Source organism: Lithobates pipiens, unplaced genomic scaffold (assembly GCF_037356315.1).
Source record: "Lithobates pipiens isolate NorthernLeopardFrog02 unplaced genomic scaffold, aLitPip1_a1.2 Scaffold_19, whole genome shotgun sequence".
Classification (NCBI taxonomy): Eukaryota; Metazoa; Chordata; class Amphibia; order Anura; family Ranidae; genus Lithobates; species Lithobates pipiens.
In genome coordinates, this window is record NW_027507764.1 from 197,475,073 (window position 1) to 197,497,543 (window position 22,471).

Here is a 22,471-nt window from a genome sequence, read left to right on the forward strand (position 1 = left end):
AAAAAAAGCAGCAGCTTAATGTGAGATACACAACAAGTAGAATAGATAAGTGAAGCCACGCTAGAATAGTCCCAATTGATGAATCAGGATAATTGATTGAATAATATGATCCTATGTTTCAGTATTTGAAGTTGGTGGGATAAATCCTTATAATGACACCACAGTGATCCACTCCAAGAAGTGTACCACCACCATAATATTGTCTAACTTTTTAATTTTAGAAAAAAGTATTGCACTTACATTTATATGTTTAAAAATCACATATAAAAACAGAGCCAGCCAGCTCGCAACAACCTCCCGTCCTTCTAGTAAGACAGCGTGGTGACGTGCCCTCCTGCAGGTGCATTTCGTCATATGTGACGTTGTCAATGGGGAACTGGCAGCGTGTTGACTCACCACCTTATAAGCAAAGCCACACCTCGTTCTGAATCTCGGGTGCGGGACCACAGGCACCATGTTGGATACCGTTCATTACCTGATCCACAGTGAGGATGGTCTACTTATTGCAGTGCCCATGTGGTTTATTAAAATATAGGGAGGACCAAACGCACCCTACAGGTTTGTCTCAATGAACACATTACCAATATTAAAACTTTGCTTGTACACAAGAAAGATCCTTCCAACACTCTTTTTGTGGGCATAGATAAATTTAGTCCCAACTGGAGGGGTAGCTCATTAGTGAGGGAAATATCTTGGTTGGAAATGTCCTGGATCCATAAGCTTAAGACTTATGCCCCTTACGTGTTGAACATAGACGTTGATGTAAATGACTTTATCGATAATACTTAATGGCCACTAGTGTAAACCTGATCTGAGTCACTTGTGTGGGATTAATTAATTTTGATAATTTTTAATCATTTATTTTATGTTATTCATCTATTGAGTTCTAATATATTCATTCATTTTAGTATATTGTTTATAAAATTTGATTATGAATAGCCATGAGGGTTACTAGTTTTAGTACTAATTATTTAACCAATTAATTAATTATTTATTTAGCATTGTTTAAAATATAATTGCTTATAAATATTTTTTGGGCATGTGATAGGATATTAAATTACACCGGAGGTTTGAAGAGTTGATATAGAATTATTATCATTTATTCAATTAAAATTTAAAATGTATTTTTTAGGGATAGTAAACTTTTAACTGATTTATATGGGGAATTAAAGTCCCCTTTAACCGGTTCCTGATCGGCGCACACTGATGTATGTCAGCAGAATGGCATGGACAGGCAAATGGGCATACAGGTATGTCCCTTTAAATTTGCCGCTGTACCATCGCATGCGCGTCACTGGCGGTGCGCGCGCACCGGCCGGGACATCCATGAGTTGGGTTGCGGGTCCCACAGACTCGATTGCCGTAGGGATACCCGCGATCGTCTCACGGGGAAGAAGAACGGGGAGATGCTAATTTAAACAAGCATCTCCCCGTTCTGCCTAGTGACAGTGTCTGTCACTGATCTCTGCTCCCTGTGATTGGGAGCAGAGATCAGTGACTTGTCACGTGTAGCCACGCCTCCCACAGTTAGAAACACGCCCCAGGACACACTTAACCCTTACCCTGCCCCCTAGTGGTTAACCCCTTCACTGCCAGTGCCATTTACACAGGAATCAGTGCATTTGTATAGCACTGATTGATGTATAAATTACAATGGTCCCAAAAATGTGTCAAAAATGTCCGATGTGTCTGCGATAATGTTGCAGTCACGATAAAAATCGCAGATCGCCGCCATTACTAGTAAAAAAAAAAAAGAATAAAAATGCCATAAAACTATCTCCTATTTTGTAAACACTATAAGGTTTCTGCAAACCAATCAATAAAAACTTATTACAATATCTTTTACCAAAAATATGTAGAAAAATACGTATCGGCCTAAACTGAGGAAAACATTTTTTTTATATATTTTTGGGGGATATTTATTATAGCAAAATGTAAAAAATAATGTGTTTTTTTCAAAAGTGTCACTATTTTTTTGTTTATAGCGCAAAAAATAAAAAACGCAGGGGTGATCAAATACCACCAAAAGAAAGCTCTATTTGTGGGGAAAAAAGGACGCCAATTTTGTTTGGGAGCAACGTCGCAACCGAACAATTGTCAGTTAAAGCCACGCAGTGCCGAATCGCAAAAAGTGCTCTGGTCAGGAAGGGGGTAAAATCTTCCGGGGCTGAAGCGGTTAATTAATATGAAGGTATATATTCATTTGTTAAACTCACTTGCTAAACTCCGTGAATGGGTTAACAAGATGATGTGGCTTTTTATTAGGTTATGTTTTGTTTTTTTGTTTTTTCGTCACTTTGATTTATAGGTAAGGTTTTTGGTGGATAAACGTCACCATTGCCTTTAATTTAATTATTTACAAATTTAGCTGTTAATATTCATAAATTGCGACTTTTTCTATTTGGTAAGGAAGGGATGGCCATATCCAACATGGCGCCTGTGGTCCCGCACCCGAGACTCAGAATGAGGTGTGGCTTTGCTTATAAGGTGGTGAGTCAACACGCTGCCTGTTCCCCATTGACAACGTCGCATATAATGAAAAGCGTATGGAGGAGGGTACCTGTTGACGTCACTACGCTGTCTTATTAGGGAGACGGGAGTTTGTTGCGAGCCAGCCGACTTTTTTAAACATATAAATGTATGTGCAATACTTTTTTCTATAATTAAAAAAGTGTGTTAAATCATTGCAGCCATCTATCCAGTGCTATTTATTCCTAAGATCTTCTGTGCAAGTAAAGTCCTTGGCTGGGCTATAACCATATGCCTGTTTTTTCTTGCTATATGGTATGCATGTTTTTCTTATGGTGGTGGTGCATTTCTTGGAGTGGATCCCTGTGGTGTCATTATCATAAGGATTTATTCCACCAACTTCAAGTACTGAAACATATCAATGTGACATTCCCATTTATGTAGTTTTCAAAATGTAGAGAAGATAGATGTTACTTGTGGAAACATTAACGTGTATGTAAACCCAACATTTCATATTCCTGATATGTACCTGCTGTACCATGTAGTTGTATGACAAAGTGTCCTGTTCTCTTTGTATTGATTCTTTTGTGAGAAATCCCTGGTGATCCTGCCAGTCCCTCTGCTTTCCTATTAAAAACAGACTACACTAGGCATGAAAGCAAAGTGTGGTCAGTTCTCTAGCTGTGCTGGGAACTCAGTATACTCTCCTCCAATGATCAGACTTCTGTTCACACGCCATTCACTAGGAAGTTCAGTGTACTGCTGTTTCTCCTCCCCTAGCTCTCTGTTCTTAACTGTATAATGACCACTTAGAAAACAGGGCAAAAAAAGGTATTTATAATGTTTTTTTTATATCTATACACAAATGTTTTGCCTTTCATTTCTATTTTAAATTGAACGGGGTGTTTACAAGGTGAGAATTTACATACACTTTAGTCAGTTATATGTGCATGCTGGTAGGTTCAGTTGACTGCTGGCCTCCCAGCATGGTAAGGGATCTAGAGTATGATCACAGACCAAGTATAACCCTGCCAAGGGATGTACTAGGATAACCCAGCATAAAGGCAAACAATACCCTAGAATGTTAGGTCAAGAGTAGGGGGTCACAATAAAAATGCAAAAAAACTTCATCCAATGTCCAAGTGGAGTATTCAGAGTCCATGTGAGTTTATGATAGTTCATATAGGGATGCACACTTTTTCAGTGTCATACTTTTATCACCATCAGCAATCTCTCTTCCAGATGGGATCTGAGACATTTCCTACCAATACCATGTACTGTAAATTAAAAAAATTAAAAAACACAGGAGAGAAAGCACCACTATCTAAGGGTAGTATGTATGGAATTTCATGAAAAAAATAAAACAGTAAGATAATGTACTCACATACAAGTATTTGGATATCACATTTCTCTAAGTACTCTGCAGGATGACCAATGGGGAGAATCTTTCTGGTAGATAAATTCAACAAAATATTCATTGAGGGCTCTCTGAGTTTTACTGATGAGCATGGATAGAGAAAGCACAAAACAAAGAGAATGCACTAGCATTTATTAAATCCCATATATAAAAAGGAGACAGTAATACACTTATATATAATAAAAGAAAGCTGCAGTAATAAAATTGTACCTGCAGGTCATGAGGTCCTAGGTGTCAGGGCTGGGCTCAGCCCTTCCTTCTCAAAGCTGGCCGCTCAGCTGTCGGCTAATTGCCAGCTCCTGCCTCTCCACAGTGACTCACCTGTTGATGATATCCTGCTCGTCAGTCCTGCCTACTTATGCCATCCAATCTAGGTCACATCTCTAGAGACACTCTCCTGTGTTCCTGTTAAAGACTTGCTTGGCTGACATCCCTTCTGGCTCCAGATCCTGCTTGCTGTTCTACTACGCTCATCTCTGGCTCCCTGATGTTTTGGCTTGTCTGACTATCCATTCCAGTTCCTGAACTCTGGCTATGTTTTGACTACGTTTACTCTGTTTACCTTTTTTTATTATTATTAAACAAGTGTGATTTAACTGTACTTCTGTCTTAGACTGATTCATGGTTTCTGACAGTAGGCGAAGGCCATGAATTTATAAGATGCAGTCAATCCACTTGTTGGTAATATTTTTTCCAGATTGGATGAGCAGAATCACTGCATGGATCAATTTGCCATGGCATTACAAACGCTCCTGAGTCGCACAGCTCACCTCAACTGTGGCTGCTCCAGTACATGTGACTCATGAGACTGTTCTTTTGTCCATGGTTGTAGGGGCTCTTTACCATGAGATAATCCAATTCTAAGTTATTTCCTCACCTATGCTTCCTCTGGTTATTGGTTATCCTTGGTTACAGAGGCACAATCCCTCTTTTGATTGGCTCCCTGCTGAGGTTCTCTCCTGGTCGCCACAATGCAGTAAGACATGCTTCCAAAAGGTAGCCAATGTCCTGTGTACATCTTCACTCTCCACCCTGCCGGAGGAGTACCGCAATTTCTTTATCTTACATCATCCTCTTACTGGGAGTACCTTAGGTTTTTTTGCCAGTGTCTTAGGAATTGGAGTGTGTCAGTCCTTGAGAGACCTCTTGAAACAGGTGCTCAAGATTTTCCCTGAACAGCAGGCCTAGGAGTTAGCCGAGCTGCCAGCGACTTTGTGTTTTGCAATTGACGCAATCAGAGATTCTATCCTTCAGATCTCTCGCCTTACACTTGGGTTGGTGCATATGCGTATAATCTTATGTTTAATAAAGAAATTATTAAATAAGAAAAATAAAAAAGAATTCTATGTTTGAAAAATTGGTCAGCCTAAGCGCCATGCAAAAAGCTCCTGGCTGGTTTTCCTTTCTGCGGTGTAAGGCTGTTTGGAGATGATTTGGAAAATTATATCCAAAAGATTTCAAGTGGGAAAAGTACCCTTTGCCAGTTAAGAAAAGAAGTAAACGTCCCATTTAAACAGGCTCTTTCTCTAGTGCCAGGGGCATCAGCCTCCAGGCAGACGCAACGGCCTCCACCATCAGGTTCAAGAGTTAAAACTGAGAATCAATCCCAGGGACAAAAAAGGTCCTGGGGGGAGGAAACCTACAAGACAGAATGCTAAAGCCTCTTTATGAAGGGGCGTCCCCACTTGTTTGAGTGGGGGGAAGACTGCTACAGTTCTTAAAGGACTGGCAGGAGGATTTTCAGGACAGATGGGGGGTCTCTACAATAACTCCAGGTAGCAAACTAGAGTTTCGAGAATTCCAGATTCCTCGTTTCCTCAGATAAAATGTTCCCAAAGATCCAGAGAAAAAGAAGTCTCTCCTTTCAAGTGTTAGACCGACTTTTGACGCAAAAAGTGATCATGGTGGTTCCCATGGAAGAGCAGGGGTTGGGGTTTTATTCAAACCTTTTCACAGTGCCAAAACCAAATGGAGATGTCAGACCCATTCTAGATTTCAAAGATCTAAACCGGTTCCTAATAATTAGATCTTTTTGCATGGAATCAATCTGATCAGTAGTCTCCATCCTACAAGGAGGAGAACTTCTGGCATCAATCTACATCAATTATGCATACCTGCATGCACCTATATTCCCCGCTCATCAAAAATATCTGCATTTCAAAGTGGAAAAACGTAATTTTCAGTTTGTAGTTCTACCTTTCGGTCTAGTTTACAAAGGTCCTGGCCCTTCCTCTGGCCAGATTAAGGGCCCAGGGTATAACGATTATAGCTTATCTAGACGACCTGCTCTTAATACAATGGTCGGTAGCCCGCTTAGACCAAAACTTAGGTTGGGACCTCAACCTAGAGAAGTCTTCTTTAAAGACAGTAAGAAGACTAGAGTACTTGGGTCTGGTTGTAGATACAGCCCAGAATGGGTGTTTTTACCCCAGGCAAAATCAGCACCATAAAGGAGCTGATTCAGGGAGTCAGGGCAAAGGTTCCTTCTATTCAACTTTGTATGAGGTTGTTGGGAAAGATGGTGGCTTCATTTGAAGCAGTTCTCTATGCTCAGTTTCATTTGAGACTGCTGCAAAACAGTATCCTGTCTGCCTGGAACAAGAAAGTCCAAGCACTAGATTTTCCGATGCGTTTGTTGCCAATAGTGCGTCAGAGCCTCAGTTGGTGGCTGAGATCCGAGAATCGTTCTTACCAGTTACATGGATGGTGGTAACAACAGATGCCAGCCTTTCGGGTTGGGGAGCAGTCCTGTAAGAGACAACTTTCCAAAGGAAATGGCCTAGAACCGAGAGGACCTTACCCATCAACATTCTAGAGATTCGGGCTGCATACCTAGCCCTAAAGGCCTGGACATTCAGGTGATCCATTCTGACAACGCCTCAGCATTGGATTATATCAATCACCAAGGGGGCACCACAAGTCGTGCAGCCCAGGGAGAGGTAAACCAGATCCTAACCTGGGCAGAAAAGCATGTGACATGCATATCGGCAATCTTCATTCCAGGTGTAGAGAACTGTCAGGCGGACTACTTAAGTCACCAGCAGTTGTTCCCGGGGGAATGGTCTCTTCACCCCGACATAATCCTGTCTGTATGCCAAAGATGGGTGATCTCGGATGTAGATCTGTTTGTGTCCAGGTTCAACAACAAGATTGACAACTTTGTGTCAAGAACAAGGGATCCACTTGCATGCGGGACAGATGTGTTGGTGACCCCATGGGATAAGTTCTCACTAATTTATGCTTTCCCTCCTATTCTGCTGCTACCATGACTTCTTCTCAGGATCAAGCAGGAAAAGAACTCTGTGGTTCTTGTGGCCCCAGCGTGGCCTAGAAGATCTTGGTATGCAGAAATAGTAAAGTCGGTGGTAGGGGCCCCATGGACCCTACCACCACGCCCAGACCTGCTATCGCAGGGGCCAGTGTTCCATCCTACCAAACGCTAAATTTAACAGTTTGGCTATTGAAACCCACATTCTGAAGAATCACAGGCTTTTAGGCTCAGTGATAGTTACCTTGATTAGTGCAAGGAAGCCAACTTCCAAAGTCATTTATTATAGAGTCTGGAAGGCATATGTTTCCTGGTGTGAATCCAGGGGTTGGCATCCCAGAAAGTATGTCATAGGTAGAATCCTTGCTTTTCTGCAAATGGGGTTATAGATGAAGCTGGCCTTGAGTACTATCAAGGGCCAGGTCTCGGCCTTATCAGTATTGTTTCAATGTTCGCTTGCTTCACATTCTTTGGTTCAAAGCTTTATACAGGGTGTACTGCAGCTTTATCCACCGGTTAGAGCACCCCTGAACCTTTGGGACCTGAATTTAGTTCTGTCGGCATTACAGAAACAGCCTTTTGAGCCGATACAACATATTCCCTTGGTCCTTTTGACAGGGAAGCTATTTTTTTTCTGGTAGCCATTTCTTCTGCAAGAAGGGTATCAGAATTGGCGGCTCTTTCTTGTAAAGAGCCATATTTAATCATTCACAAGGATAGATTAGTATTGCGTCCTCATCCTAGCTTTCTACGGAATATCAAATTTTCATCTAAATCAGGATATTGTTCTGCCTTCATTTTTTCCAGAACCCTGTTCTATGGAAGAAAAGTCACTACATTCTCTGGATGTAGTGAGAGTGGTCAAAATCTATTTGGAGGCGACTGCTCAGATTCAGAAAACTGATGTTTTGTTTGTGTTGCCTGAAGGTCCTAAAAAAGGACAGGCAGTGTCGAAATCTACTATTGCTAAGTGGATTCGGCAATTATTCAAGCTTATGGTTTGAAGAGGAAAGTTCCACCTTTTCAAATCAAAGTACACTCCACCAGCGCTGTTAGTGCTTCATGGGCAGTGCATCACCAGGCCTCCATGGCTCAAATCTGCAAGGCCGCAACTTGGTCTTCAGTCCATACATTCACCAGATTCTATAAGGTGGATGTAAGAAGGCATGAGTATATCACCTTTGAGCGCAGTGTGCTGCAGACAGAAATATAGGCCCTCAGGTCTGATTGCACCCTATTTTTGTTTGCATTTCCCTCCCCTCAGATAGCATTGCTCTGGGACATCATATACAGTAAATACTGTGGCTCTGTGTCCCGTGATGTACGATAAAGAAAATACGATTTTTATAACAGTTTACCTGTAAAATCCTTTTCTTGGAGTACATTACGGGACATGGAGGGTTCCTCCCCTCTTCTAATACACATATATTGCTTTGCTACAAAACTGAGGTACTCCCAGTAAAGGAGTACCTCAGGAGGGAGGGGATGCGTTATATAGGGAGCTAAACATTTCCTGTCTAGGTTGTGCCAGTGTCCATCACCTAAAGGTGCTTATATAACCTATACAGTAAATACTGTGGCTCTGTGTCCCGTGATGTACTCCAAGAAAAGGATTTTTCAGGTAAGCTGTTATAAAAATCCTATATATTTTTGACAAAGGTCAAGCTGATAGTTTGCCTCCACACCAGTTATATGATTGCGCAAATTGACCTTCAACCTGGTGCCATACCCTCTCCTGGTCGGGTTTACACTGTCGGTCTTGGAGGATAAGGCCATGGAGGAGTATATTGCAGACGCACTTCCTCAAGGTTTTATCCATAAATCCTCGTCTCCTGCTGGTGCTGGTTTCTTCTTTGAGAAGAAGATCGGTGAACTGAGACCTTGTATTGATTATAGGGGTCTCATTCGTTTCACAATTAGGAATGCCTATCCGATTCCGTTGATTATGGAGTTATATGACCACCTCAAGGGAGCAACAGTTTTCACAAAGCTTGATTTGATTTGAGAGGGACATACAATCTTGTGAGGATTAAGTAGGGCGACCAGTGGAAAACTGCGTTTAATACCAGAACAGGCTATTATGAGTACCTCATAATGCCTTTTGGCCTTTGTACTGCCCCAGCAGTTTTCCAGGAATTTATTGACAATGTCCTCCAAGATTTGTTGCAGTTATGTTTGGTGGTTTATCTCGACCATATACTAATTCTTTCCAAGTCCCTGGAGAGCCAGCACACTGATGTCTGTTGTGTGCTTCAGAAGAGAGAACAATCTCTATTGTAAATTGGAGAAGTGCGAATTCCATCATGAACAGGTTAAATTCCTGGGTTATGTAATTTCCACTGCTGGTTTTTCGATTGACCCAGAGAAACTTTCAGCAGTCCTACAGTGGCCCGACCCGTGGGTTTACGTCCTCTGCAGCATTTTCTTTGTTTTGCCAACAATAAGTTTATTTGTAACTTCTTGTCTCTGGTCAAGCTCCTGACTGATACGACCAGAAAAGACGGTAACCCACAGAGTTGGTCTCCCTTAAGACCTTTGAGAGTCTCAAGGCTGCCTTTGTTTCTGCTCCTGTGTTGCCACATCCTGATCCTACGTTACCTTTTATCCTTGAGATTGATGCTCCTGACACTGGAGTTGGCACCCTTCTGTCTCAACATCCTACCTCTGAGAGCGCTATGCATCCTTGTAGCTTCTTTTCCAAGAAATTATCACCTGTGTGCAATTATGAGATTGGTGACAGAGAGCTGTTAGCGATCAATTTAGCCCTGAAAGAATGGAGACATCTCCTCGAAGGTACCACTGTTCCGGTTCTCATTCTTAATGACCATAAGACTCTCACATTCTTGTCTGAGGCTAAATGCCCCTCTCTCAGAAGAGCACAATGGGCTCTTTTCTTATCTAGTTTCAATTACATTGTCTCATTCTTACCCAGTACTAATAATGTAAGGGCCGACGCTTTGTCATGACAATTTTCCTCCACTTCCAAGATGGAGTCAGTTTTGGTTCCTGTGATTCCTCCTGATTGTATACTGGCTACGGTTTGCAGCAGTCTCACTTCTCCTTTGTGTGACAAAATTCTTGCTGCTCAGGTCCATGCTCCTCCTGAGAAACCTTGTGACCGCTGCTTTGTCCCAGAGAGTCTCTGTACTGCCGTGCTCCAGACTTACCATTCTCCCAAGGCTGCTGGCCATTCTGGGAAGAATTAACTCTTTTGGGCCATTTCCCAACAATTCTGGTGGCCTGGTCTACGGGCTGATGTAACCTCCTTTGTAGCTGCCTGTTCCGTGTGTGCTCAGAGTAAGTCTCCACGACACCTTCCAGTGGGCCTTCTACAACCCATACCCAATGGAGAGAGGCCCTGGACCTGCCTGTCTATGGATTTCCTTGTGGAGTTACCCAACACCCAGGGCAACACAGTTATCCTTATGATGGTTGACTGATTCTCATAAATGTGCCATTGTATGCCACTTAAGAAGTTGCCCACCTCTGAGGAACTGACTTCCAATTTTGCTTAGGAGATCTTTCACATACATGGGCTACCCAAGGTGATTGTCTTGGACAGGGGGAGTCAGTTTGTGTCCCAGTTCTGGCAAACCTTTTGTGCAAAGTTGGGAATTCAGCTTGCTTTCTCCTCTGCATATCACCCGCAGTCTAATGGGGCTGCAGAACAACCCAAACAGTCCTTGGAGCAATTCATACGTTCTTGTATTTTTGACCATCATAACAACTGGTCAGACCTCTTACTGTGGGCGGAGTTTGCTCACAATAGTGCCTTGAATTCTGCTTCCCGATTGTCCCTGTTTATGGCAAACTTTAGTTTCCAACTTTCCATGTTGATTGACTCATTTGTTCCACAGATTATTTCTGCGTTAGAGGAGTATCTTTGTGGTCTTCACTCCACTTGGGCACAAGTCCAGGAGGCTTTGCGACATGCTAATGATAGGTACAGACTCCATGCTGACCACAGACGCCTGCCTGCACCTTCCTACCAGATTGGGGAGAGGGTCTGGCTGTCATCTCACAACCTCTGACTTCATGTTCCCTCTCTGAAGTTCGCACCTTTGTTTATTGGGCCTTTCAATATTCTTCGCAGGATTAACTAAGTGGCTTATGCATTAGACCTTCCTTCAAATATACGTATTTCAAATGTATTTCATGTCTCCTTATTAACCACTTCAATACCGGGCACTTAAACACCTTCCTACCCAGACCAATTTTGAGCTTTCAGCGCTGTCGCACTTTGAATGACAATTGCGCGGTCATGCTACACTGTACCCAAATGAAATTTGTATCATTTTTTTCCCACAAATAGAGCTTTCTTTTGGTGGTATTTGATCACCTCTACGGTTTTTATTTTTTGCTAAACAAATAAAAAAATACCGAAAATTTTGAAAAAAAAAATGTTTTTTTTTTGTTTCAGTTTCAAAACTTTGCAAATAAGTAAGTTTTCTCCTTCACTGATGGGCACTGATGGGGTTACACTGATGGGCAATGATAAGGCGGCACTGATGGGCACCGATGAGGTGGCACCAATGAAGTGGCACTGATGAGGTGGCATTGATGGACACCGATATGTGGCACTGATAGGCGGCACTGATGGGTGGCACTGATGGGCGACACGGATGGGCACTGATAGGTGGCACAAATTGGCATGGATGGGCATGGATAAGTGGCACAGGTGGGCATGGGTTAGGCGGCACAGGTGGGCATGGGTAGGTGGCACAGGTGGGCATGGGTAGGTGGCACAGGTGGGCATGGGTAGGCGGCACAGGTGGACATGGGTAGGCACTGATAGGCGGCACAGATGGGAACTGATAGGCGGCATTGTATTATAATATATTGCACTAATGGATGCCAATCAGTGCCAATCAATAATGCATGCCAATCAGTGATGCCCATTGTGGGCACTGATTGGCATCCATTATGGGCACTGATTGGCATCCATTGTGGCACTGACTAGAATCCCTGGTGGTCTAGGGTGGCATACCTTGTCCTTGGCATCCCTGGTGGTCTGGTGGCGTCCCTGGTGGTCCAGTGTGGGCATCCTCGGGGGGGCTGTGCTGATAATCGATCAGTACAGACCCCCCCTGTCAGAGGAGCAGCCGATCGGCTCTCCTCTACTCGCATCTGACAGACGCGAGTGAGGAAAAGCCGATCACCGGCTTTTCCTATTTACACTGTGATCAGCCGTGATTGGACACGGCTGATCACGTGGTAAAGAGTCTCCGTCGGAGACTCTTTACCGAGATCGTAGTTGCCGGGTGTCAGACTGACACCCCGCAACAACGATCGCCGCGATGCGCGCCCCCGGGGGCGCACAGCGGCTCATAATCCCGATCACGTCATATGACGTCCGGTCAGGATTATGAAACCACTTTGCCGCCGTCCATTTGCTATAGGGCGGGCGGCAAGTGGTTAAAACCTTTGGTCTGCAATCACTTTTCCACCTCGGTGCCTCGTCCTCACCCTGTACAAGTTAAGAACCATGAGAAGTATGAAGTACAGTCCATTGTTGACTTCCGTAGGTTCCGTGGGTGCATACAGTACCTGGTGCATTGGAAAGGGTATGGTCCGGAAGAACGCTCTTGGGTCTCATCCTCGGAAGTACATGCCCCTGTCCTTCTCCGTGATTTCCGTAGATGTTTTCCACTCAAGCCTGGTGGTCCTTTCGAGGGGGAGGGATCATTAAGGGGGGGTACTGTCAGGGCTGGGCTCAGCGCTTCCTTCTCAAAGCTGGTCGCTTAGCTGTCAGCTAATTGCCAGCTCCTATCTCTCCATAGTGAATCACCTGTTTATGATATCCTGCTCATCAGTCCTGCCTTCTTAAGCCGTCCAGTCCAGATGATCTCTGCCTTCGCCTTGGTCACATCTCTAGAGACACTCTCCTGTGTTGCTGTTATAGACTTGCTTGGCTGACATTTCTTCTCATTCCAGATCCTGCTTGTTGTTCTACTACGCTGTTCTCTGGCTCCCTGATGTTTTGGCTTGTCTGACTATCTGTTCTCGTTTCTGAACTCTGGCTATTTTTTGACAGCGTTTACTCAGTTTACCTTTTTTATTATTATTAAACAAGTGTGATTTAACTATACTTCTGTCTCAGTCTGATTCATGGTTTCTGGCACAAGGTCCCAATAATAGGCAATAGCACTTTGGGTGTGGAACGCTAGTGCGGGCTTCTCTAGATGCCAGATGACACAGGAAACAGCACAGGGAGACATAAACCAGCTGGGATAGGCTGAATAGACACAAAAGGTGGCTGCAAAGGACCACATTGAAGGGACTTTTTTTGTTGAATTTACCTACCTGAAAGATCCCCCCCCCACCCCCGTTGGTCATCTGGCTGAGTACTTAAAATGCGTTAACTAAGTACTAAGTGAGTACAAAGTGAGTGCATTACCTTATTGACTTAATTTTTTCACAATATTCCATACATACTAGCACATTTGACAGTGGCACTTTCCCTTCTCTTTTTTATTTACATGGTAAGGGACCATCTTAGCTTTTCTCTATGAACTTTCACCATGGCAAAATGCTACAAGTTCTATGCCAACATTGTGATTTTTCTACCAATGTTTTTCTACAAAAACTCAGAATGCAGCAAAAACTACAAGGTCATTTTGGGTAGACTTGTATTTTAAAGTCTCATTTGCTTCTGACTTTTTTTTAGTGACGTCTACACCAATACACCAAAACTAAATCCTGAAAAGCTAAAATCCCTTAAAAATATACGAGAAATTACAGGTATGTAATTTCAGGAATTACAGGTATGTTCATGAATTAGCTTTTCTGAGCAGGCCCCTCTTAATCCTCTTGTATTTTATTGTAGTATAACTGTATTGTCTCCCTTTTATATTGTAAAGCGCTATTTAAATCCTGTATTATAATAATAATAATAATAATAATAAATGGTAATACAATCGAGAATATCCATTTTTATTGTTACCTGGTTGTATGGTGCAATTTTTATTTTTATTTTATCTAAATCGTGATTTGTGCCACATGAAAAATAAACTGATACATATTTTTTCTACACATTGTTAAATACAGCATTCTGTTTTTATTTGATAAGGCTGCTGCAAGAAAAATGTATATAGTAAGGCAAGCAATTAGAAACAGGGCCAACTTTATTCTTTCTAATGCCGCGTGCAAACGTAGCGGACTATCCGGCGGACTTAGTCCGGCGGACTTCCCGCCGGACTGTCTGCCGGGCTTTCTGAACGGGCTACTTGCTCACACACGGCACTTTTTCAGCCTGTAAAAGAGCTAGAAGAAGGCACGGTGGCCTGGCAAGAAAAACCGAAGAGGGGGACAAGACCCCCGAAGTCGGAAGAAGAGGGCGGCGGCGAGGAAGAAAGCCGGGCTCCTCCACTACCAAAAGAGCTAGAAGAAGATAGAGGAGGAGTCCGGCGAGAAGACCCCCAAAGACGGAAGACCCCCGGAGCTGTGCAATAAACTATTTTAACCCTTGTGTGTTGTGTTTTATTTTTACTTTTTTTCCACAGGTGAATGGGGAGGGGTACATTGTACCCCATACTCATTCACATAGGGTGGGGGGCCGGTATCCGGGGGCCCCCTTATTAAAGGGGGCTCCCGGATTCCGATAAGCGCCCGGCCTGCAGACCCTGACAACCAGGTTGTCGGGAAGAGGCCCTTGTCCTCATCAACATGCCCTCAACAAGGCACCCCCCCGTGTTGAGGGCACGCAGCCTGGTACGGCTCAGGAGGGGGGGGGGCGCTGATGATTTTTTTTCGGCGTTGGGGTTCCTCTTTAAGTCCATACCAGGTGACCGGGCCAGAGACGCCTCCTTCGCTGGCCCCGTCTACCTGGAGACGCGCTCAAAATGAGCGGACTTTTCTCCGCGCGGGAAAAGTCAGCTCATTTCAAAAGTACGGCGGACTGGCATACCAACGGCCGGATTGTCCGCCGAAATGCGAGTCCGGCGGGAAGATTGGAGTGCAAAAATACTTTCTAAGTCCGCCGTACTTTCGGGTAAAAAAAGTCCGCCGGAGGCTACACATGGGGGGATTGTCTGGCGGACTTGAGTTTGCTGGACTTTTCCACCCGATCGTGTGTACGCGGCATAAGGCAGTATCTTATAGCAGCATGGTGCACAGAACAAATTTAGCAGAGACAGTATGTGTTTGTTTACTTTATAATAATTCTATAACTAATTTGCTTATCTGAATAATGGTTACATTGTTTTTAAAGGAATATAAGATATTTAATTGGTGCACTGTTTTATTAAATATCCCTTCCAGTTGTTTTATCATAGGCTTAACTAAAATCAGAAAAATATATTTTTTTAAATTAATTATTATTTTTAATAATAAGTGGCATCTGCAGGCTTAAGAAGTTTATGTACTGAGTGCATGAAAGCCATGATTGGCTTTCATGGTGGTCACATGATCATGAACAACACTGGCCTGGTTCCTGGCTACCATTTGAGACCTGGATCTGACATTTGACAGCAATGTCTGATATATAGGAAAGGGCACAGTTTTGCATTAGCAGTTCTCACTAGAAACTTGTCTCCTAGCATATTAGACCTAAACTGGTTTTGTCTTTTTTAGACATAGATGAAAGTGCAGTAATACAGGATCTGCATGTTGTATTTCCAGTTACTGCTACGCCACTAAGAGGGGGGGATTTTGCACTAAGGGTGGGGATTGGGGCAGGGAAAGGGACTTAAAAAACTGGTAGGGGGCGTACTGTATATTCAGGGCCGGTGCAAGGATATATTTCAACGTAGGCGAAAATGCATTTTGCTGCACCCCTTCCCCGCAACCCATTCCCACCGTTCCTCTTGGTACTCCCTGTCTAAAACTGAGCTGGTACCTCCTTCACTTTGCGCCCGTAATGTGATGGGGCGCAGTGTGCAGGATGTTACACACCATTGAAAATGGAGCTGTTCTGAACTTCCACTAAATAGCACTGTGTAATGAGGGGGTGGGGTTATGCATTCCTTGCTTACCCTCATTGGCCACAGGCAGCTGGCAGGTAAGACCAACTAAAACTTCAATGGCTGGGTTCCCCCCATTAGCAAACTCCCAGATCACCCCCCCCCAAAAAAAAACTCCCACTGAGCTCACATCTCCAGATTTCCCCACCCTGATTACACCCCCATATACCCCCCTCACCCTGATCACACCTCCCCAGATATCCCTACCCTCATTACACCCCCAGATACCCCCACTCTTATCACACCTCTAGATAACTCCCCCTCGCTCTCATCACAGCTCTAGATACCCCCCCACTCTAATCACACCCCAAGATAACTCCCCCACCCCAATCACACCTCCCCAGCCCTGATTACACCTCTAGAAACCCCCCACTCTGATCACACTCCTAGATAAGCCACCCAATCACACCTCACCAGATACCCCCCACCCTGATCACACCTGCCCAGATACCACTACCCTAAGTACACCCCCAGATACACCCCTAGATAACCCCCAATCCTGATCACAACTCCCCAGATCCCCCTCCCACTTTGATCACACCTCTAGATAACCCCCCACCCTGATCACACCTGCCCAGATAACCCTACCCTGATTACACCCCCAGATACCCAGATACCCTCCACTCTGATCACACCCCTAGATAACCCCCACTCTGATTACACCTCCCCAGATACCCCCCCTCTGATCACACCCCTAGATATCCCCTCATCAGCCTAATCACCACTCCCTCAGATACTCCCCATTTAATAACCCCCCCCCCCCCCCCCTCACACACACACACACCTACTTCTCCCATAACATGCCTCCCCTGATTCCCTCACTCTGATTACATGACACCCCTAGATATCCCCCTCTCTGATTGCACCACATCCCCAGATACCTCCCCAGATTGATCACCCCCCTCCCCATAAACCCAGTCTGGTCACACCCCTCAGATCTCTTCACCCTGATCACAGCTTCTCTACCACACACACCAGATACCCCCCCCCCCCTCCATCATCACACACACCTTATGTTTACCCTCAGATCTTGGCAGTTCCTCCCAGTCCTGCTGGTCCTCCTCCACATGATGTCAGTGGAGGAATCTGCAGCAAACAGGGTGTGTTAGCTGTCTTTGGGGCAGGCATGACAAGATCTCCCCCGAATCATCGGTAGACAGCAGCAGCTGCAAAGACTGGGAGCCTCCTCCATCCTGAACTCCTCCTCCACTGGCCTGACTTCAGTGTGCACAGCCAGCGCCCACCTCCATGCTGCCTGATAGCAATTGCCCCGCCTCCTCTTGCCTTCTCGCACACATGGGAATCCCACCGTTCCGCCTTTTTCTGCCTCATTGGATCCGCTCTGACAGCTGCTCTCCGACTCTTTCCCGCTGACAGCAGCCTGCCTACTAAACAGCAGGCAAACTAAAGCTTCCTTGCTGAGCCCTCTCTTCTATGGGATGCAGGGTGGAAGTTTTAGTTTGCCTGCTGGAGGGACAGGTGTTAAAAATCCAAATCCCCAGAAAGTGCCTGGGGATCCAGATTTTTGACACCCCCAACCCTGATGCCCTAGGCGGCTCCCTGACATGCCTATCGCAGGTGCTGGCCCTGTGTATATTAAAAATAAAAATTGTGACTGAAAAAGAGACTTTATCCAAACATGAACATATTAGAGGGGTAAAAGGAATTGATAACAACAAATTTTTTTAATTTTGTATCTGTCTTTATAGCAATAACTGGCTGACGTTAGAAGCTCATGCATTTACCAGTGATGTGCCCACAACAACATGGAGGGTGATTTTGTTCCTTCATAGCACAGTTTATTGTATTGTGGTCCTGTTTCTCTATAGCAGACTCTTAATTTTTGCCATTTTCTTTGTAAAAAAAAAAGTTAGATGGGATAGACACAGCAATGGGTGCAATTGCTGCTTGTTGCTCGCTTGAACTAATATGATGCTGACTGATCGCTAGATGGAGATCACACAACATGAACCTAAAAAATAACCACTCTACTCTAATGACAAAATTATTAAATTAGACCCTCTTTCTTTTGCAGGATTTTTAGCAATACAGTGGTGGCCAGAAATTTACGCTGACCTCAGTATTTTTGAAAACCTTGAAATAATCAGGGGCAGAACAAAATTATCGTAAGTATAGTAAATGTAAAGAATACGGTATCTGAAGAATGAAAACTTATTTAATAGCAGACATTTGTTAATAATTAGTGCATGCCACATACTAAGTTTATCTGAGGCCCCTTTCACACTTGTGCAACTTGTCCTGTGACTTGGGACTGCAAAGTCGCATGACAAGTCGTACCCCATGATTTCCAATGAGTACCATTCATATCTGTTCGACTTCAAGTCGCACCAACTTCAAAGTTGTTCCTGTACTACTTTTGTCCAGCTTTGATGCGAGTTGAGGTCCGTAGACCTCAAGTTTACACAGGCATTCCCTGAAATCGCAGCAAAATCACATGACTTTCAAGTCGCAGCAGTGTGAAAGGGGCCTTAGGATGACTCATGCAAGCAGAAGTGAGAAGACCTCTAAGAACTGGCTGTAAATGCCCTGTCAAATTCTTGAACATACTGTATATTTACATTTGATGTCCTTTAGCTACTAAGTACCCTTAACAGCATCAGACACAGAGTCCTGTTGTTTTTTACATTCCTCTTGATAAAGGGGCTTTGTTATTATGATGCTGTTCTATGCACTCAGGAGGCATTGTTTGCTATAAGCATGGGGTCTGGCTCAGGCAGATAGCTGAGCAAGGACCATATCTCCCAACTGTCTGAGATGAGAAAGGGCACCTTTCTGCAGTATGTGTGCAAAGACACAGCCCTGCCAGATCTGCATCTGCGGCTACCTGCGGCTAACTATTCCCAGAAGTCGGTGCACATACCTGGATTATACAAGTATCTGCACCCCCCTAAAAGGTGCCAATTGTGGCACTGGAGGGGGGGAGGGTTCCGATGAGAGGAACTTCCACTTTAGGGTGCAGGTCCGCTTTAAGGAACGATATATATGTTATTTCTGGAAATAATTTCATACCAGCCCCATAGCATTATTATACTGGCCCAACCACATAACATCATTATTTTCTGGTTCACAAAAGGGAAAAGCATGCATTTTAAAGCACATTTGAAGAGTGTATTATGCTCACCATTGCCCATCAATGCAGCCTGTTCAGTGCCCATCAAGGCAGCCTGTTCAGTGCCCATCAGATCAGCCTGTTCAGTGCCCATCAGATCAGCTTGTTCAGTGCCCATCAGATCAGCCTGTTCAGTGCCCATTAGATCAGCCTGTTCAGTGCCCATTAGATCAGCCTGCTCAGTGTCCATTAGATCAGCTTGTTCAGCGCCCATTAGATCAGCTTGTTCAGTGCCCATCAAATCAGCTTGTTCTGTGCCCATCAGATCAGCCTGTTCAGTACCCATCAATGCAGCCTATTCAGTACCCATCAATGCAGCCTGTTCAGTGCCCATCAATGCATCCTGTTCAGTGCCCATCAATGCATCCTGCTCAGTGCCCATCAATGCAGCCTGCTCAGTGCCCATCAGCTCAGCCTGTTGAGTGTCAATCAGCTCAGCCTTACCTAGAGAAGAGGAGTCAGATTATGTAGAGCGGGGGTCTCCTGTTTACCCCGTGTGGCGGCTGTCCTCAGACGAAGTCCCACCTCCTATGATAGATGTCACCAGTGTGCTGCCTATCATAGGAGTCGGCTAAGGAGGCGGGACTTCATCTGACAGCTGGGCAAGTGGGAAATCCCAACTCTGTATAATCAGATGGAACTCGCCCCTCCCCGTCCGAGACAGACCAAACCCCAGCAGGACTTAGAGGATGGAGGTTGGAATTGGTGCTGCCGCACTGGATATTTCACAGCCCAGGCAAATATAGAGATGGATGACTCAGACATCCTAACCTGCAAAAACTAATTTCAGGAAGGTGGCAAACCCAATTTAACACAACTAGAGGATGATCAAATGAAATGGAATCAGTGTACAGAGGTTTAATTCTTCTGAGAGATATTAAAGGAACACTCTAACCACCATGAGCACTTCAGTAATTTGAAATGGTCATGGTGGTAGGAGTCAGTATGTGCAGTGTTTCTGCTTGAAACAGGTAGGGGGGCAGAGAGAGAGAGAGAGTGGGACTGAGAGAGAGGGAGGGCTGAGAGAGAGGGGGGCGACTGACAGAGAGATGGGGGCTGAGAGAGAGAGGGGCTCAGAGAAAGAGGGAGAGTGGGTGGAGGGTGATAGAGAGGGGGGTGAGAGAGTAGGAAGGTGATAGAGAGGGGAGTGAAAGAGAGAGGGGGTGAGAGAGGGAGGAGGTTGAGAGAGAGAGAGAGAGAGAGAGGGGGAAGAGAGATAAAGGGGAGTGAAATAGAGAGGGGGTGAGAGAGAGAGGGGTGGGAAATGGGTATTCTCAGTGGTGAGCCACTTACTGTGGATTGCAGTGCTCAGCCATTGTTGGTAGTTGGCAGTCCTGTGTGGCCTCGGGGATTAGGCTGGGTCCTGGGTTTGTGCCCCCAGCTCAGACATAAAAGAGGCTTTCCCCTGCCACATAGTCCCAAGTCAGATAGAGAAAGAAAAAGACAGTCTTGCATACACTTTTGTGCGACGGATTTGTGTACTTACGATCAAACTTCCCGACAAAAAGTTTTGTTGTCAGAAAATTTGAGAACCTGCTCTCAAACATTTGCGTGTGGAAATATTCGACAGCAAATGTTCAATGTAGCATACATCGGACTTTCTGACAACAAGCTCACATCGAACATTTCCCGCCGGACATTCCGATCCTGTGTACGCGGCTTTAGAGTTATTCCAAGTTTTCCCTTCTAAATCAAAAGGCCTCAGTCACCGCAAGGAGTTATTAGTAAGTACTGTAACAAACATATTACCAAACTTCAAACCAAAGAAAACACAGAAAACAGAGTATTCTTCTCCCAAAGTGTGTACTGTCCTGTAATAAAGCATTCCCAATAACCAGTGTGAGTATAAATCCCAATTGTAGTTAGGGTATACCTGTCTCCTCTCCTAGACTTGGAGCAGTCTGGTAAGAACAAGTTGAGGAGGGGCTACTTCTGGGTTCTCTGACCACTCTCGCCAAATTTTGATAAATTTACTTGACACAATTCTGTGCTGATACACATTATTTTCCCTTACAAGTATAGCATTCGCCTGTTGTATCCATTGATTGGAGTTGGGGGCCTGGGGTGGGGGGGAGCCAATACCGTGCGATCAATTTTCTACCTAAATAAAGCAATCTAGTTAAAGCAATATATGTAGAAGGGGAGTATAGCTCCTCCACAAGGCTGCTATTAATGGTCACAACAACTTCACGCCAATAGCATACCAGTTTGGGGAATTGCCAGAGCAGATGGATCAGAGTACCCCGGTGTAGTTGACATTTCAGGCACAAGGGGAAGTCTCTCCTACCTCACTTATATAACTGTAAATGGGTTCTGTACACTCTGTGAAGGATAAATAAGTGTGACAACTTCTGAGCTGCAGAAATTGAAACTAGCGGACCAGCCACCAGTATCTGTTCCCAGCTTCCCCCATCTATAGGGCCAACATCTGATTCCCATTTCTCCCTACAGGGTAACAGATCTGGGGCTTGGATATGGGCTAGCAGGAAGGCATATATGCGAGAAATAATTCCCTTTTTATCTGGAGTATTAAATATAGAGGGAAGGAAATCAGATTGATCTAGATGCATAACAAATCATCTTCCCTGCTTTCTCATGACATTCTGCAGCTGTAAGTACATATAGTAATGATTATATAACAAGAGGAACTCTGCACACAACTGAATTGGACAGTCGGGCCCTCCTGAGGGACCCCCGGAATTCCCATTTCCATTTAAGACATTGCAGAGTAGTCCATTAGGGAATGGATCAGCAAGGTCCTTAAAGGGGCCACCATCACTGACAAATCCCACCCTCTAAGATGTTGTAGCTGTGCAGTGATAAAATAAGTGAGGGAATATGGAAAAGCTAAAAGATATTCCCCCCTGGTCTTTAGGGTATTGCAGTTTAAAACAAGCTAGTCCATTCTTCCATATGAATGCTCTATATTGGGAATCTATGCATTCAAACCAATAGCTGGGTATCCAAACGGGTGCATTGTGAAGGACATACAGCAACAGGGGGGGGGGGGGGGGGGGGCACAACATTTTAATGAGATTAGCTCTGTCTGTAACAGATAATGGAAGTTTGCACCAGCTGGCACATTTTAGCTTAAACTTTTGCAAAATAGGTTTCAGGATTAAAGTTATATAATCTCTAGTATCTCCTGTCATTACAATTCCCAAATATTTAAAAGAGTGTACTACTTCCAGCTGAGCTGCTGAGTCTGGAAAGGCCGATACTAGAGG

The 22,471-nt window shown here is 44.4% G+C and overlaps 1 protein-coding gene across 1 annotated transcript in view; it reads left to right on the forward strand.

Annotated features, from left to right (window-relative positions):
* LOC143998037 (epidermal growth factor receptor-like) overlaps positions 1 to 22,471 on the forward strand; it is a 77,405-nt gene that overhangs the window by 30,263 nt on the left and 24,671 nt on the right. Inside the window, exons 9-10 of the mRNA XM_077493816.1 lie at positions 13,822 to 13,895; positions 18,150 to 18,240. Coding sequence (XP_077349942.1) covers positions 13,822 to 13,895; positions 18,150 to 18,240 — 165 coding nt within the window. The remainder of the gene's footprint in view (positions 1 to 13,821; positions 13,896 to 18,149; positions 18,241 to 22,471) is intronic.